Source organism: Apostichopus japonicus, chromosome 2 (assembly GCF_037975245.1).
Source record: "Apostichopus japonicus isolate 1M-3 chromosome 2, ASM3797524v1, whole genome shotgun sequence".
Lineage (NCBI taxonomy): Eukaryota > Metazoa > Echinodermata > Holothuroidea > Aspidochirotida > Stichopodidae > Apostichopus > Apostichopus japonicus.
Genome location: NC_092562.1, coordinates 474,318 through 492,233, shown reverse-complemented (window position 1 = coordinate 492,233; position 17,916 = coordinate 474,318). Strand labels below are relative to the sequence as shown.

Genomic DNA, 17,916 nt, shown 5'->3' with positions numbered 1-17,916 from the left:
GTCTCTCTATCGAGTGACTTACCTGAACAGGAGTTGGTGCTGATACAGACTTGTGGATTTGAAAGTACCCGTACGTGACCTGTTGGCAAATGAGAAGTACTCAAACCATCAGAGCAAAACAAAAAAAATACAGTGACATAGTGGCTTCAATCCGTTTCCTACGGAATCCAATTGAGTATTATAACTAGGCTAACACCACAATCTGCCATGAGAGACATAGCCACAACTATCATCGTTGAAGTTATGATGAGCAAAAACAAGAAAAAAAACCTCACATGTCCTGGTAAACACAATCATTATCATTGAGCTATGTGATAAAGATGTGATTAATGATCAATTCAATCCCCACCCCTACAAACAGTAATGAGACATTAACCTAACAATCATCACTGCTTTACCTGTGGAGAAGTTAAAGATAAAATAATCCTTCCCCAATCCATCACAAATTGGACAAACTGACAGGGCCCTTAACATGACCAAACACCATTAGTTTAGCAGTTCTTGCATGGAAGCTGTTTGTGAAAAGTTTTTGTCTAAGACATAAATTTAATATCAACTGTTGTGCTTTTGTCTTCCTGAGAAGGCGGGTGGGGGTGGGGGGATGGAGTGGGGGGAGGTTTGCACTTCCTCAAAGTTATTTCAGGTTTGTCTTCTCTGATATGAGAGTCCATCTGTCTCCTTACTCAGAAAAGCTATTAGTTAGCATGTTACAAATAATGAAATTATATATTCCGCTATCAAAGCAGAGTAAGGCTACAAAGACTGTTGTAGCCTTCAGGCAAAAACTATACATCTGATGGATTTGTATTTTGCTCACCGCTTTCATAGTTTGGTCGCATTGAAACACAAGTTCCTTGAGTTGTGTAAGAACCTCTTTCTATTAAGAGAAAAATTAAAACATTACAGCAGTTTCAAAGCAGTCCTGATAAGAAATAAGTTACCTAAACACATAGCATGAAGTAGGAAACACATAGGGATGGGTTTCTCAGCTAAGAGGTTGGAATATGTTTATTATATATAATGGACATATTCCCTCAATATATTCAAACAAATGGCCTGTAGAGACTGTTAAAAGTACCCACTTTATGTCCAAATATGTACATCAAATAACTTGCCTTTGTTCTCCGCATTGGTAATAATAATAATAAGCTTCGGGCCTGCTTCTTGTGTGAAAAGTAGTTAATTAGATTGTTTACTCTGGCTTAGGGCCAGATTTTAAATGCCAACACATACACAAACTCAAACCAGCCAACACATAGATTGGATGTATATTGCATTGACATTGAACTAAGTGTTGTGTATTGAATCATTATTAAACAATGTTGCTACACATGGTTGAAGCAACCGATAAGTGAAACTTTCCGCTCACCTTGACTTTCAACAGTTCCTGTTGTTTGGCATTAGCTTCGTGGATGCAAGCTTTGTAGGTGGTCTCTGCCTCCTGAGCCTGTCACAGAGAACATCATGATAACATGTTACATAGAGTTCATTATTATCACCATTACTTCAATATTTCATTATAAATATTGCTATAACATGCATGGAATTTGCAGAATTGGATATAAAATTTCAGCATGTAAAGAGTTTTCTGTAAAGGTAATATTGACTTAAAATAATTTTGAAATCCTTCATGAAGGAGCAATGATTTCAAATAGTCTTGAGTCCTTCCGTGTTCTTTGTGAAGGATTAATGGTTTTTAAATCCGTCTTGATAGATGACTTCAAATTACTTCGGAGTTGACTAATAATAAAACCTTTTTTTGAGTTTTCTAGGAAGGAATGATGTTTCTAAATCCTTTATTCAAATTCTCTTTGAAGGATTGATGACATAAAATCTTCTTTTCTGTTTGAAATGTCTGTGAAGGATGGGATGATTTAACATAATTTTGAGTCTACAACTCCACCATGGGTCTACTGTTTCTTTCTCTTTTGTCATCTCACCTTGACCAAGTTATCTTCCTCCAATTTCTTCTTCTTATCCAGTTTTGCCGAATGAGACCCGCTGCTGGTATTCATTGCCTCGTTTTCTGATTTGGCGACTGTGGCCTTGGCCCTCTCGTAATCCTGGTACCTGGTGTAATACAGCTGACGAGCCTTCCCTAGGTTCGTGTGACACTCGTGCTACCAAGAAAACAAGAAAACATGTTTGTCGAAAACTGAGCGCTGCTAATCTTACACCTCACCTCTCCACTGCCTTAGAAATAAATTCCGAGTTGAACGGACCTTGAACTGGATTCCCCGGTTTAGATTACTTGATACAGAATGGCTTTGAAAGAATGTTTTGGCATTAGGTCCCGGGTATTAACGAACCTAAAGTTTGGTTCAAAATTAAGAGATTTCATTTTAAGAAATTATGACATTCGCCAATGTTTTAACACAAATTGAAAAATGGTAATAAGTGATTCCTCCCATTGCTTCATATTATTTATTTATTATTTTTTTATGGCTTCAGTTGTAAAACTGTCATTGCCCAGATACATTCACATAACACTAACAGTAATCATACCAAAAATATTGATTAGAAAAATTGTCAAACTCTTCTTGACCCATATCTAATCCGAATTTTTGAAACTGATTTTCACATTATTAATCCCTTGTATGTCGATGCCAAAACCCTGACCTACACTGGACAATATGTCAATATGCCAGGTGTATTAACACCATCTGTGCCTGCCCAAAACACACAAGCAATCTGCTTTCTACTGAGATATAGGCAATATCTATCTATTTTTAAAACAACTCTGGAACAGAAAACTTTCAGTCTCTATTTGTTACATCATGAAAGCAGCTAATAGCCGATCTGAACTGCATCTAGCTCAAGAGCCTAGATGAGTCTAACAGCACCACATATGTGGTATTTAGTTTATTAGTAAACAGTGCAGTAAAACATAAGCTACCAAAGGCAGACATCACCTTATATTAAATGATATCTGGTATCGTGGTTATGGATCAACGATTACTTAACGACACATCCATCCTTCTCTTCTTTGACAGGTATACCCAGAATTAGGACAAGAGGGAGCCCACTTTATCTACCCGATACCTGCTCCTACAAGACCGCATTTGAGTCCCTACCCATCGTTTATGATTACACCACCAGCATCTGACCACATTATCCAATATTGAGGAAAGTGAGGGAACGCAAATTAACATCTCTGGAGTGAAACTGTGGCTAACTATTTAAGTTGTTTTTGAACAAATTACAAACTCTGAGGCAAACCCCCCATGTCCCAGTGCAGAAACCAGAAATGCTGCTAATCAATGAGAGACATATGACTCCCTTCAACTTTTGGCTACACATCAACAATGTTCAATCCATGAAGAGATTTGGCCTCCTGGTGGGTTTTGTACCAGAAGCTAAATTCAAGCTCAGCAGCAGACACAGTATAAACTAGGGAAAGGAAGCTTTCATCAAACGAATCCTCTCCAGTCACCTATTACCATGTCTGCTTGTCAGGGGAAGGGGGGGGGAAGACATTAACCATCAAATCACAATTATAAACATTTAAACTTTTGTCTGATGGTCCTGGAATGTACATCGATTTACCCAACCCTACATATGCCAATATATATTATGATATCACTCCTACAAGGTGTTGTAACCAGATCCTCATACTGATAGGGGGGCGGGGGGGGGGAATGTAAAGAGAGTTCAGTCCTAGTTAAAGTTCATCATAATTATAGATGTTTGCGTAACTAAAATCATGGCCAGCTGTTGGTCTCAAAATGATTTCTCCTAATCAGAAGGAAATTATATGAAATTATAAGTCATGAGGTCCTAACCTAGTTCTGTGGCTAACTAAGTTTCACCTTGAAATACTATTTTAGTCCCTTCTGCACTGCTTGCCTACTCGACCAATATACCAATTTGCTTTTCCTATATTCTATTCTTTGCGCTTGTGGGAGATGAAGTGAAACAAGATAATATATCCTGCTCTTTGGAGGTCTTAATTCAATTAGTGAAATATGTGTTCTACTTCCAACTACTATACACACATACTTATTTTAACTCAATAACATTCATGTTGGACCTACTACGTCATATGTCCACAAATCAGACACACGTACCTATAGCTGGTTGAACTCACTCTATATATATATATATATATATATAAATGTATCTGTATTACTAGAATTACGATCAATCAGCGTTCTAACGTGGGAATATATGCTTTAATGTATATCACCCTTTGTTAAGCAATAACATGATAATGTACATGTATTTGTGGCCCAAACAAATTCTATATTATAGCATAGCTAACCCTTACATAATTTCCAACTTTTTAGGTTATATATCAAACTATAGTTGCTTCTGTGTGTTCAGATATATAGGTTGACAGAAACTTGTGGTGAATGATACAAAGTTGTTAACAATCTATGTGAGACCTTCGGAATCTTATGATTTTCGATTTGAAAACAAACTCCATGTGGCATAGTGAGAAAAGGAAATGTGACGACTCCCCCAACGGGGCAGTCAAGTACTTTTTCGCTCTTCCTTAACAAAGATTCTTAAAACAGAGACAATGACCCTTCATCACCCCTGATACTGTATGCACATTGTATAGGTATGGCTATAGCCGAGACTGTCCCATTTGATGTTAACGACACATACTGTAGGATGATAAACATACGGTGATAACTGAATCTTGGAATCTTGGATCAAAACCAGGATGCCAGTCGTCGACAAACGGAATGCAATTCAAATCATTCTCACCATTTCTTTCTTGATGCTATTCCACGTGTGCCGAATGGATTTCCTCTTGGAATCGTGCTCCAGCCGCCTCGATTCAAGTTGCTGTCGAGGAGAAAGGTACAGGTTTGATTGATGGGATAATTACTACGACGACGACGAGGAATAAAAAACATACCGACGAACTTAATCTGAGAATCATTGTCGTTGAGAGATAACATTAAGCACGACTCGGCATTCTTGAGATGGGATCGAAGAGGAGCAACGGCATGCCAAATGCTTGCTGCAGTAATGTTTTAGAGTTTATCATTAATGGATGGGAAGAAGGAGCTGTGACAATCAGATGAAAGGAATGTGAAAACAGAATGAAGCAAGAAATGAGACTACAGAAGCACGATGATCTTTCTTAGGTCCGCTGTCTTGACTCATCCTTGACAAATAAAGGTAATCACCGCTGAATAGAAATCTTGTTTAAGGGCTGTGATGCTAATGTTCTGAGAAATGTCAAACATATGCTCAAAAGATTGGGGAGGGGGGAAGGGGAGGTGGGCCCTTCATTTTCCACTTGACATGTTCTACACTATTGACATAGTAATAGTTTCAAAGAAACCGGTCAATGGAAAGCAAATCATTGGTCTAACTTTCTGTGTTATACATTGTGCCATTACTAGGAAATGAATTACTAGAAGTTTATATAGGAATATCAGAATATGAACATTTTGAACTTAACATAAATTAAATCACATAAATAACATAACATAAATCACCTCCAGGCACTGCATCGAGATAGCAGACTATACCCATTTAAGACCTCCACAATCGCTACTCACCTCTACAAATTTCTGACCTTGCAGCTGAGTGAATGCCGCCTCACAATTCCGTGAATATTCCATATCCTAAGAAACAGAAGGCAAACAGAAGGCAACTCTTATCTCTTTATCTCAAAACAGTGGGATGAATAATGCCATCAAAGTAAATTGGACCGAAGCAAACAGATGTGAGGTCATGACAATTTTTGGGGGGGAGGGGAGGGGGAGGGGAGGGGGGAGGGGGAGGGGAGGGTTTTTCCCCCACTCAATTGCTTGGACTGGGGTTGGTCACCAACTTAACAAAATAGCATCCAATATTAATGATACATCTAGATACACAAAATCATGGTTCTTTGCTTCAAGCTCATGTTGCCTACCAAATGTAACAACACTTTAGAGATTGCTTTCTTCAAAATTTATTGGCATTTGAAGATTTGACTTAATCAATAGAATTGTAAATTGAAATGTCAAATTTGAAGTTTACAATGAAAACTCTTTCACTTCCCGTTTTATTCTTTTCCTTTTTGACATATATAAATTTGTCAAACTACTCACATTCTCTAAAGTCGACAAGTACGCAGAATGGAACGGTAGGAAGCTCTGCGGGTAAAATGACAATCAAAATTTATTACACAGCTGAGTTCATCAAGGAATATTAAAAAAAAACTTAAACTGTAACTGTTGATATGTCATAGTCCAACAAATTAGAAAACCTTGTCTCAACACACCATGTTCCGTTATCCATTTTGTTTTCATTTTCATATTTAAATGTCTCGAATCGTAACAGTCAAGTGTAAATCAAATACAACCTTACTACTGTTATTTAGAGTGATGGTCGCCAAACTGTGAGGCAAGACCCAAAAGTGAGTGGTGAAGAATTGGTTTCCAAGAAGAAAAAAAGAAATTATGTACAATTTCAGAGCACGCTGGTGGTGATCAATTACAAATAATTTTATTTAAAAATCAATTCTATTGTAATAAGCTAGCATTCATGCATATCTGAGCACAGATTCTAATGGGTATGGTCTGGTTGGCCATAGCTCGGTGATCTCATGGAAGATTCTGGGTTGTGGGCCAAAAGGTTTGCGGACCGCAAGTCTAGAGTAGAATGGATTTACATCTATCACTTAATAATAATAATAATAGTAAATTGTAATTATAATTTATACACTCACCTCTTCTTTGAGTGTGGTTTGAGTTTGTGCAGCAAGCTTGGCAAGATTTCTTGAAAATTCCAATTCTGGATGGAAAGGAGAAGAAGATAGATTTTGTGTAACTTGTTAATAAGTAAGACTAGAAGAGTTGTTGAGAGGTAGATTTTGTGTTGACCTTATCACACTACTCTTGTGGGGTATAATAGCTGTCTACTCAAGGGAAAATAAGGTACCTACAATCTGTTAATACTTATAACCATCTTATAATTAGGTAATGATAATACTTAAGGCCATACACTGCATAAAAGTTTTGCAAGCACTAACAATAACATATTACAATGTACACATAAATTTTTCTGTTTTGGAGTATGAAGACATGAAGAACTTGCTAGACATGAGTATACTAAGCAAATTATTGCAATTTAACTTAAAATGAGGGGGTATGGGTAATATCCACAAAATGTTTAAATATTACATTTATAGTTTGGTCTCCATGCTGTAAAGGTACACCCTACTCAATGCAAAGCTTTCAAATTCATATTCCAGCCAGACCTGTGTTTTTAGTAATTTCTTGGAGAAAAAAGCAGACTTTATATTTTTGGTTATATTTATGGGAGAGTGCAGACAGACCAAGCCCAAATCAAACATTTTGGCAACTTGGTTATGTTATGAACCATGTTATCCATCTACAAGCATAGATTTACAAAGGAGCAAGTTCAACCGATTCCAACTACTGATCTTGTATCATCCAGATTTGCCGGCGATAACCTACTAAGTCTGTTCGCTGCTGGGACAAACTTTTTGTAAAACAAAGCAATCTTTTTGGATCAGCTTTGAAAAACTTGACAACAAACTTAGATGGTATATAACGAAAGGAACCGATATGAATCTCTTAACCCATTCGCATCATTACTTGAATGCATTTTAATTATGTGCCATGCAAGGTATTTTAACAACAACAACCTGTTTGGGTGTACGCCTAGTGTAATGTAAAATATCACTTCCGCACAACACAGCGTCCATTTCCAAGGACCTAATCTCTGGAATTTGCTCCCTGATCATGTCATTAAATGTCCCGCAAATATTACTTTTAAAAGTGCCCTCAAACATCATCTTATCACCAAGCAACTGTGACTAACAATTTCTTAGTGCTGTTTTAGCCTTTTTCACCTTAAGTTGCTGTAACCCTTTCATTCTCTCTCTAGTTTTGTTGTCTCATATTTAGACATATTTGTATTTTGTAAAGGAGGTGTTCACGTTTACAAGCTACTCCAAGCTTCATGTGGACACTCCTCAGTCTCTTTCTCTTGAAAAATATCATGTTTGGTGTATCATTATATGTTAATTTCAAGAGTGACTGAAATAAAGTTCTTTGAATAAATTGAATGAATGAATGATATAGATATTGCAAAAAATCTTTCACTAAATTGCAGAATGCGAGTACTGATTTGACACCGTTATTCTTGCGGATATAACTGTTTTTTTTATTTTTTTTTATGAGGATAATTCTTACGAGTCTAAAGTATGTTCGGCCCTTACCTAAATGTAACCTCTTTTGTACGTATGCGATGATGTCCTTGGCGTATTTGGACCAGGCTTTGTTCCGTTCCAGAGATATCTCGACTCCAGTGTCTAGCCTCATCAAAAGGTTGTCCACATCTTCCATACTACCAATGTCACCTGTCAATATATCATAATCATAACTACTTAAAATGTATTTCATGCATCATCCTCTGGCTTCATTTGGTTGGATCGAAGAATTTTGTAACGTTTCAGTAACATAGATCAAAGATAAATATTAAGAGATAATATAAACTTTAGAGTTAAAGGAGAGGCAAACACAACCATCATTATTGGATTTGTGGAGACATTTGTGACAAAGACCTCTTTCCTCCTTGCCTCCCCCTCCCTCATGTGTCAGATCCAAGGGGGGGGGGAAACAGAATGCTCATCATTGGCCTATACAATAAAGACAATTGTGCCGAAACACTCTCTCTCACTGAACCTTCTACAGCCAGGGCAAGCTAATTCAACAATCATTTACCTATAGGACTGAGATACTTGTGCTGAACAAGCCCCCATCCTCCCTTCCCCCACATACACTCTATGGCCAGGGCAATTTGCAACCATTTTCATTGGCCTGGAGATGCTTCTGATGAAAATTCCCCCCCCCTGAACCCTGCACAGCCAGGGAAAGCAAACCATCACCACCCCCCCGCTCCCCCCCACACACACACACACACTCTACAGACAGGGGAAGTAAACCCAAGCATTATCATTGGCCTAGAGATGCTTCTGATGAACAATTCTTCACCACCCCTTCCTTACACACACACAAACTATACAGAAAGGGGAAGCAAACCCAAGCATTATCATTGGCCAAGAGATGCTTCTGATCAACAACTCCACTCCCTCCCCCCTCCCTTCCTTCCACAATATCTACAACCAAATCAAGCCATGTTAGCTTGATATGTACCTTCGTGAAGGAATCATTAACATTTTCAAAGACTTAAGATTTCAAATATTTAACATTTGTTCTTGAGTCATACTGTACATAGGACATTATGATGGCTAGTACCATAGTCATTTCTTTGTGCCTCTATTCCTGTACAGTAAATAATACAAACAAATTCTTGACAGTCATACACTCCCAATTCATTTGTTTGTTTTTTCTTCCTGTCATTGTTTTAATAGCACATGCATGTACCACAACCTATGACTGAAATGAATCAAGGAACACCATCAAACTCATTTCAGGGTTAGGAAGGGAGAACTTCGGCGGGGTGTGTGTGTACGCTCTATATCGAGCAGTTTCAGTTATTTCGATAAATTCACATCCATCTTCCTATCTCTGGTACTTAACTCATACACCATCCGTACACCATCCGTACACCATCCGTACACCATCCGTACACCATCCGTACACCATCCATACACCATCCGTACACACTTTACCAATTCACAATACATTATCTCGTCGTCCTTGGAAATAAACTCTGCCAAGAGGTTTGAACAATAACAAATTTGTTTTGCTCTCTTCCGAAAGTACACTGTAGCTGTTTAACTGCATGCTATTCATCCTACGGTGCGACCATCAACCGTCGTATATACTGCGCTCTCTGATCATGATAGCCTGTTGAATTACAAACAGTCTTCAAACGGATAGAAAACAATTCAGGAAGAAAACCTCTGTAACTCGAGACACCGGGCTAAGCTTACATGCTGGTAGGAGCGTCCCGCACGCTCTAGATGCATACGTACTGCCATTGATTGTGACCGCTATGACTTTATATTGTAGTAACAGTTTCTCAATATTACCAATTTTGACTGTACAGGAGAACGTTGTCAAGATTGACATAAATGGAAGGGGTGGGTGGGGTTGGGTGGGTGGGGTTGGGTGTGTGGGTAGGGTGAAGGAAATAGATGAAAGGTTTTGGCAAATATACCACCAAAAAAAAAAACAATTTTAAGTTTAATTCACTGGCAAAGACCAGATACATTCACTGATGGGATGAGTCGTGGACAGTAATGAAAGGTCATCAGTATTATATGGCCCACAAATATGCTAGAAAGTCAGATAAGTGGTCACCTCATTTTCAAACTTGAGTAACATATTACAGCCAGCTGCCATCAGCATCCACATTCTTGACAACATGCAGCATCATTTTGCTACTTTTTAAAGCAGTTTTTAGCACTTAACTTGGGGGTGGGGGGTGGGGGAGGGCTATACCGATGACCTTTAACTTTCCAAAGATCAAAGAAAAACTTTAAACGAAAGGAACGACACGGTTATGCAAACACTATCTTTGATTTGAGCGTAAATAAAATTTAAGAAAAACATGGCACTGTAGATTTGCTACTAAAATCACTGGCATTTTCAGCAGCTTAAAGATGAAATAGGATTGTCTTTGAAAACACCCTTGCACATATAGATAACATTATTTCACACCTTCCTGAGTGGGTACCCTCTTCTGCGCCCCCCTCCCATTACAAGATTTAATGCAATGATCAGATACAGGGGGGCCACTAATCTCCTCCCGTGCATCTCACACTGAGTTCATCGAGTATTGTCAGGGAGGATGAAATGTAACACCATTTGGAGGTTGCAGAAGGTGGAGGAAAATGTGTTTGGGTTTCTGAATGGACACAATGCCTTGGGGTAACGGTTTTGCCAAACCATAAAAATGTAAGGCAGTCTGGATGTTACAGTGAAGCATTTCAACTGTCAAATTTTTTTCCGCTCTTCCTAAAATGTTGCTGAACCATTTTGCTCAAATTCGAGTGAAGAAGGGAAGATTGAAATATATTTAGAGGATTCAGACGTCACAGGTTTTGAATATAACCAAAAATGATTGGATTCGAAGAGCATGTGCCATGTTTCGGTTTTAACGGTTTAAAGGAGATGGGTCTTTCAAAGCAGACACAAGCCCTATCACTATTACTGATCTACACCCCTACCCCACCCTCCACAGCTAGGAATCACAAGCCCTACCACTATTACTGATCTACACCCCTACCCCACCCTCCACAGCTAGGAATCACAAGCCCTACCACTATTACTGATCTACACCCCTACCCCACCCTCCACAGCTAAGAATCACAAGCCCTACCACTATTACTGATCTACACCCCTACCCCACCCTCCACAGCTAGGAATCACAAGCCCTACCACTATTACTGATCTACACCCCTACCCCACCCTCCACAGCTAGGAATCACAAACCCTACCACTATTACTGATCTACACCCCTACCCCACCCTCCACAGCTAGGAATCACAAACCCTACCACTATTACTGATCTACACCCCTACCCCACCATCCACAGCTAGGAATCACAAGCCCTACCACTATTACTGATCTATGTGATAATTGTCATGAGCAACATATCACACACCCCTACCCCACCCTCCACAGCTAGGAATCACAAGCCCTACCACTGTTACTGATCGATGTGACAATTGTCATGAGCAACATATCCCACACCCCTACCCTACCATCCACAGCTAGGAATCACAAGCCCTACCACTATTACTGATCTATGTGATAATTGTCATGAGCAACATATCACACACCCCTACCCCACCCTCCACAGCTAGGAATCACAAGCCCTACTACTATTACTGATCTATGTGATAATTGTCATGAGCAACATATCCCACACCCCTACCCTACCATCCACAGCTAGGAATCACAAGCCCTACCACCATCATTAATATGCGATAACTGTCATGAAAAACTTCTCCGACAGCTGAGACAAATTCTTCTATGTGATAATTGTCATGAGCAACATATCACACACCCCTACCCCACCCTCCACAGCTAGGAATCACAAGCCCTACCACTATTACTGATCTATGTGATAATTGTCATGAGCAACATATCACACACCCCTACCCCACCCTCCACAGCTAGGAATCACAAGCCCTACCACTATTACTGATCTATGTGACAATTGTCATGAGCAACATATCCCACACCCCTACCCTACCCTCCACAGCTAGGAATCACAAGCCCTACCACTATTACTGATCTATGCGATAATTGTCATGAGCAACATATCACACACCCCTACCCCACCCTCCACAGCTAGGAATCACAAGCCCTACCACTATTACTGATCTATGTGATAATTGTCATGAGCAACATATCACACACCCCTACCCCACCCTCCACAGCTAGGAATCACAAGCCCTACCACTATTACTGATCTATGTGATAATTGTCATGAGCAACATATCACACACCCCTACCCCACCCTCCACTGCTAGGAATCACAAGCCCTACCACTATTACTGATCTATGTGATAATTGTCATGAGCAACATATCCCACACCCCTACCCCACCCTCCACAGCTGGGAATCACAAACCCTACCACTATTACTGATCTATGTGATAATTGTCATGAGCAACATATCCCACACCCCTACCCTACCATCCATAGCTAGAAATCACAAACCCTACCACCATCATTAATATGCGATAACTGTCATGAAAAACTTCTCCGACAGCTGAGACAAATTCTTGTTCCGTTTGGGAGATATCACAGATTTAGGGTTGCATGACACACAGGGTGGAAGACTTGATCAAGTCTAATTATGACATCATCGAGCTGCATGACGCGCTTGAATTCTTTACTTTTTTATCTGTTAATAATTACAATCCTTGTTTTCTGTAATAGGTATGGGGTTTACAAAATTGCTGAATCTAACATATTGAACCTCTTAATGTGACATAATGATGGTATTGGTTTCCGGGTCAAAGAAAGTAAAAGGTTTCAGATCCTGGTGGTAGCTATGACATCATTTACAAAATGGCAGCTTCCAGTCACAACTTTTAAACTAAGATTATCACCCAACAGAACAAGATATTTCTTAACTGTTTGGCGGGAGTTGTTCTTCACAAAGACCTCTGTCATATAAACTAAAGATAATGGTTGGGTTTGGGTCCCCTTTAATAAAATGGACTAATATTATTAAAAGATCATTTGACTCCAAACCATGACTCAATAGAATAATAATTTGATTTAGACTTGAAACATGTTAACAATTTACAAAACCAGTCAAAATGTGATGCTGGTATTTACAAATGTTTTGCTGCTGATGAAATTACACTCTCAAAATGTTTCTCCAGAGCCACCGTACAAATTTATGGGCATTCTGTGTATATCAAAAACATGTCTTCATTCTTTGCTAGCTGACCACATGGAATGTTTCCAGGAATTCTGTATGTGTAAGAATGATGGTATCTTACTGCTGGATCCATTTTAAACATCGCAATTTGATGTCATAACGATGCAACAGCTTTCGAGTTTTCATAAACTCTGTCGGAATTTGCTGCAGTGGTAACAAATGGGTTGGGTGGGAGGGGTTTTTGTGACGGTGTACCGCTGAATACTAAACACAGGGTGATGTTCCATACTTCTACGCAAGATTCCACCTAAGTGTAGAATATCCCTTGATACGCAATATGTATACAACCACAGCAAAATACATAAACTGTACTGTACATCGTGCCTGACTGAATGTTGCAATACTTTGATAGATTTAAGTGACTTGAAAGATATTAGCAGTGTGGATTTCAGATAGTGAAATGTGCAAACTCAAGTGTATTGGCAGTATCAATAACTTTGATCCTTGAGAAATCTGTTTCTCATGCTGAACAGAACAGCGTACATTACCACTCAACAGGAAAGCATCTCCATAGTACGATTTCTTTCTGTTTCAAAGCCAATATTTCTGTGTCAATTTTACTGATTTTTTACTAAGGTTTGACTGTAGATATATCTATTCCCTCGTGTACAAACATCGTCAACAACTGGGACCAAGAAAAAGAAAAAAGGGAGTCCACATTAGCACTACCGGCCACTGAAATCTGTACCCAGACCGCATGCTATTCGAGTTATGCTAAGAATTTCCAAACACATTTTCATTACAATCGCTGCCCTCGATAAGAAGAAAAGTAGGAAAGCTAGGGGACTCGATAAAGGTCACAATTAACGACGGTTAACCACACGCGAAGTCAACTTTATCCGCAGTTTAAAATCCCAGCTCCGCTAATTCCTACTCGCCTCCTTCTGCCTCTGTGTTCAACTGTGAACGATTTTAATTCTCGGGAAGGAATGCTTGAAACAAGAAAAGTACTAACAGAGCATTCGTAAACAGCTTGAGGTGGAGATGGCATGGAGCGGTCTAAGTTTATTATTTGAAACAGTTTTTTTTTTAAATATATAGCAAAGAAAATACAGGAACCGTAAGAAAATAGAGAAAGGCTATTTCATTCCATGTCTGAAATTTGAAAGGAAATTGAAAAGGTCTTTTAGTTTGCCATTCTTTACATTACAGAGAGTTTATCAACTTGGTTATTAAGCAGGTTTCTCTGTTGACTGTTGAACTAAAACAAAAGAGGGTGTACAGTGTTTACCCTGTCAGGTGAGAAAAACAGTTTAAGGAGAAAGGTTAACTGCAGCTGACAGAGATATTTCGGTGACAGAAGTCAAAGCTGATAGCTTTACAAAATTGCTCCACAGTTGGTACATCTTTAGGTTAAAGAGAATCTTCAAACTTTTTTGCTTCCCATTTTGCTTCCTTATTTTGAAATTAGCAACGACATAAGTTGGACTAACAAGCTACATTACTAGTAGGGGGAATTTATTACCACAAGCCATTGCAAAAAAAAAAAATGAAAAGTGACTTAAACTGCTTCAACGGTAGACTTTGCCTTCATCTCTCTCTGTGGTGGAAAACGTTAGTTTTGATATAAACACGAGCGATTGCTTCGACTCGGATTGAACGCATCGATGGGAGGTCTAATGAAAAGAAATCATGGCATTTAGCAGGTATTAGAGAGCTTACCGACAGCTTGATGCTTATCCGAAGATGAAATATGGTGGTTGCCATAGAGATAATGATCGGCTGTACTTCCCACAGAGGTCAAACTCTCAAATGACTGTTGAAAAAACAAACAAAAAGCAGAAAGCTTAATTTTATTGCCAGATCTTCTTCTTGGTGATGTGTAGTGAATCAAACAAATAAATAAATGGTTCAACACAGCAGTACGTGCCTCAATTGCCTTAAAGGTCTACTGTATTGGCCCCAAATATGCAAGATATTCAAATATGGTCACCTTTGGTCAAAATTCTGAAACTGTTTTTATTAAAACCTTCGGGGAAATTTTCCTCACTGGGACATTCAGTCATCTAGTGTGTTCCTTAACAATGTCTGAGAACAATTTGGATAGTGAAGACCTCCAGGAAAGTACTTTTTGAAAAATTCTTGCAATTATAGCATGCTTTAATTTGTGGCCTATACTGACTACCTTTTAATTAGCACTCTTTTGTATCTTGCAAGAAGCTGCACACTGAAAAAGACTTCAAAATCATGCTCTGGTAATTTTCTTTGCATAGCAGTCGCAAAATATCCCATCAATTATTTAGAACACGTCATCAATTTATGACATGGAAAGTTGGCCTGTTGCTCATAATGCACTTTCACATGCATAGATCAGCAAAAATTTACCTTTTCACTGGAAATACAGAGTAATTAAGAGCTTGTAATGACCCATTTTGCTCTTCCTCAAACTGTAGGCATACCTCACTCAATTTTACACACTGTCTGTAACTGTAAATGTCTTAGCAATTACAATCTGTTAAAACTATATATTCCTATACTCATGATACTTCAAACAAAGTTGTTAAATATCTAGAAGCATCAAATGTGCAGCCTTCAGTCTTTCCATAGCTTTGAAAACTAGAATAATTTAACACATTATTCAACTATACCACAAGCAACAAATCGATGTAGTAATGTCTTTATCAATTATACATCAACTGCAGGAGAATAGCTTCATATCATCCATCTTTAAATAAGCAAATAAACGAATAAACTACACCCACCCAACATGTACTATCCATCCACTAGCCATTAATATGCAGACATACAGTAATACTGATTACGTTTGATAAAACGCAAAGAACCATTTTATTTGTACAGCTGGCTTCTCACATGACTGATATATATATATATATATATATATATATATATATATATATATATATACATATATGTATTATTATTTTGTGTGTATTTCTGGCTATTACTACAGTGCAGCCATTGAATGGCATCCCACACAGCCTGTTCTCTCCACGTTTAACATTGATCACTACCGTAAACTTTGGACTCAGCTTAAAAGAAATATAAAATAAGGAGGTAGGTTGATAAAACTTGAACAAATCTGCCATTAACATAGAATTTGATTAATTAAACTCGGGTGACATTTTCTGCTGAGTACTACACTTTCAAAGAACAAGTTAAAAGGATGATTAAACAACATAAAGAGACTTGCAGTCAAGTGAATGGTAACGTGACGAGATATGGTCGCTAAAAACTATGTAACTTTTGCGATTCTGTTCAATTTTTGACATATGACTGCAGTTTGTGTTGGTGATTCCTTAGAGGCAAACAGCTTTCATAAATGGTCAGTACTGTCAGATGAAAAATATTTAATTGACCATCTCAGAATACAGCTCTCGATTTGGGTATGAACTTGCTTTGACCATATAGTCATATCCGATTCACACCCCATGCTTGGGGAGTGGGTGAGGGGGAGGGGGAGGAAATGCCTCACAGCACCAACAATGGGTGATTTATAGAAATTATCTAAATGTTGCTCACAAATGGTTTCCCAAGTTAAAAGACATCAATCAGTCTTAACACCATACAAAACATTAACTGCGCCACTTGAAGAAATCTAACCCAGGAATCGCACACTGTTATGGGGCTATGAGGCCACTATGACAACCCCAAAGCATCTGTTGTTGCACTGTCATGTATGATGTCAAATGATGCTAAGGCCACTATGACAATCCCAAAGCATCTGTTGTTGCACTGTCATGTATGATGTTGAATGATGCTAAGGCCACTATGACAACCCCAAAGCATCTGTTGTTGCACTGTCATGTATGATGTCAAATGATGCTAAGGCCACTATGACAATCCCAAAGCATCTGTTGTTGCACTGTTATGTATTTTTTGTTTTACCTTTGCTCCTGTTAACCTTTGTTCCACATCTCCCATCAGATACTCTGTGACGCTATTGCTGAACGCAAGTGCTAATTGATCCAGCGCCTCTAGGAATGCATCTTTGCCTTTTATCTCCTCATTGGCGGGCATTCCTGTTTGACAGAAAGAATACACAATGAAAAAATATATTTATAGTGATCCCCAGTGTGTCACAGAGACACACAAACCCTCCTCTCTCCCCCCCCCACACCATAAAAAGGGCTCTTTTTGGAGACATCACATTTCAAACGTTTGTCAGAGGTGTGTCATTTTGCCCAATATGTGTAATATCACAGTGCCACTATGAACAAAATAACTAAAGTTTCCTTTGGTCATTTTTTTTTATGTGAAAGGGTGAGTGAACATTGTTAACTTCGCTCTTACATATATCTACAATAAACAATATTGTAACCTGATACATAAATTAACTGTCAAATTATGATTTGATTCTTCAATACTTTTCTCATCCTATACCACATCTCACCACCTCCCCCCTCCCCCACCCCCCTGCCACCCGAAAGACAGACAGTAGTACTGATATTGTCTACATGATCTTACAATGTTAATCACATTGAACAGACTGTACAACTAAGTATCTAAGATCACAAAAGGATAAGTCCTGTATTGCAATGTCGAAACGTTTGTGCATGTGTGCAGAGACCATGCACCCATTGAATTCTTTCAACATTTGTCAATTTGGGTCAAC

General features: G+C 38.6%; 1 protein-coding gene across 5 annotated transcripts in view; it reads right to left on the bottom strand.

Moving 5' to 3' along the window:
- Positions 1-17,916, bottom strand: part of LOC139973180 (rho GTPase-activating protein 29-like) — an 80,698-nt gene that overhangs the window by 20,401 nt on the left and 42,381 nt on the right. For all 5 annotated transcript variants that reach the window (XM_071979692.1, XM_071979684.1, XM_071979675.1 and 2 more), the window contains 11 exons: positions 17,190-17,323; positions 15,006-15,099; positions 8,192-8,332; positions 6,674-6,738; positions 6,054-6,098; positions 5,520-5,585; positions 4,714-4,794; positions 1,941-2,120; positions 1,370-1,447; positions 818-877; positions 23-79 (listed from right to left, as the gene is read on the bottom strand). In XM_071979692.1, the coding sequence (XP_071835793.1) occupies positions 23-79; positions 818-877; positions 1,370-1,447; positions 1,941-2,120; positions 4,714-4,794; positions 5,520-5,585; positions 6,054-6,098; positions 6,674-6,738; positions 8,192-8,332; positions 15,006-15,099; positions 17,190-17,323 (1,001 nt within the window). The remainder of the gene's footprint in view (positions 1-22; positions 80-817; positions 878-1,369; positions 1,448-1,940; positions 2,121-4,713; positions 4,795-5,519; positions 5,586-6,053; positions 6,099-6,673; positions 6,739-8,191; positions 8,333-15,005; positions 15,100-17,189; positions 17,324-17,916) is intronic.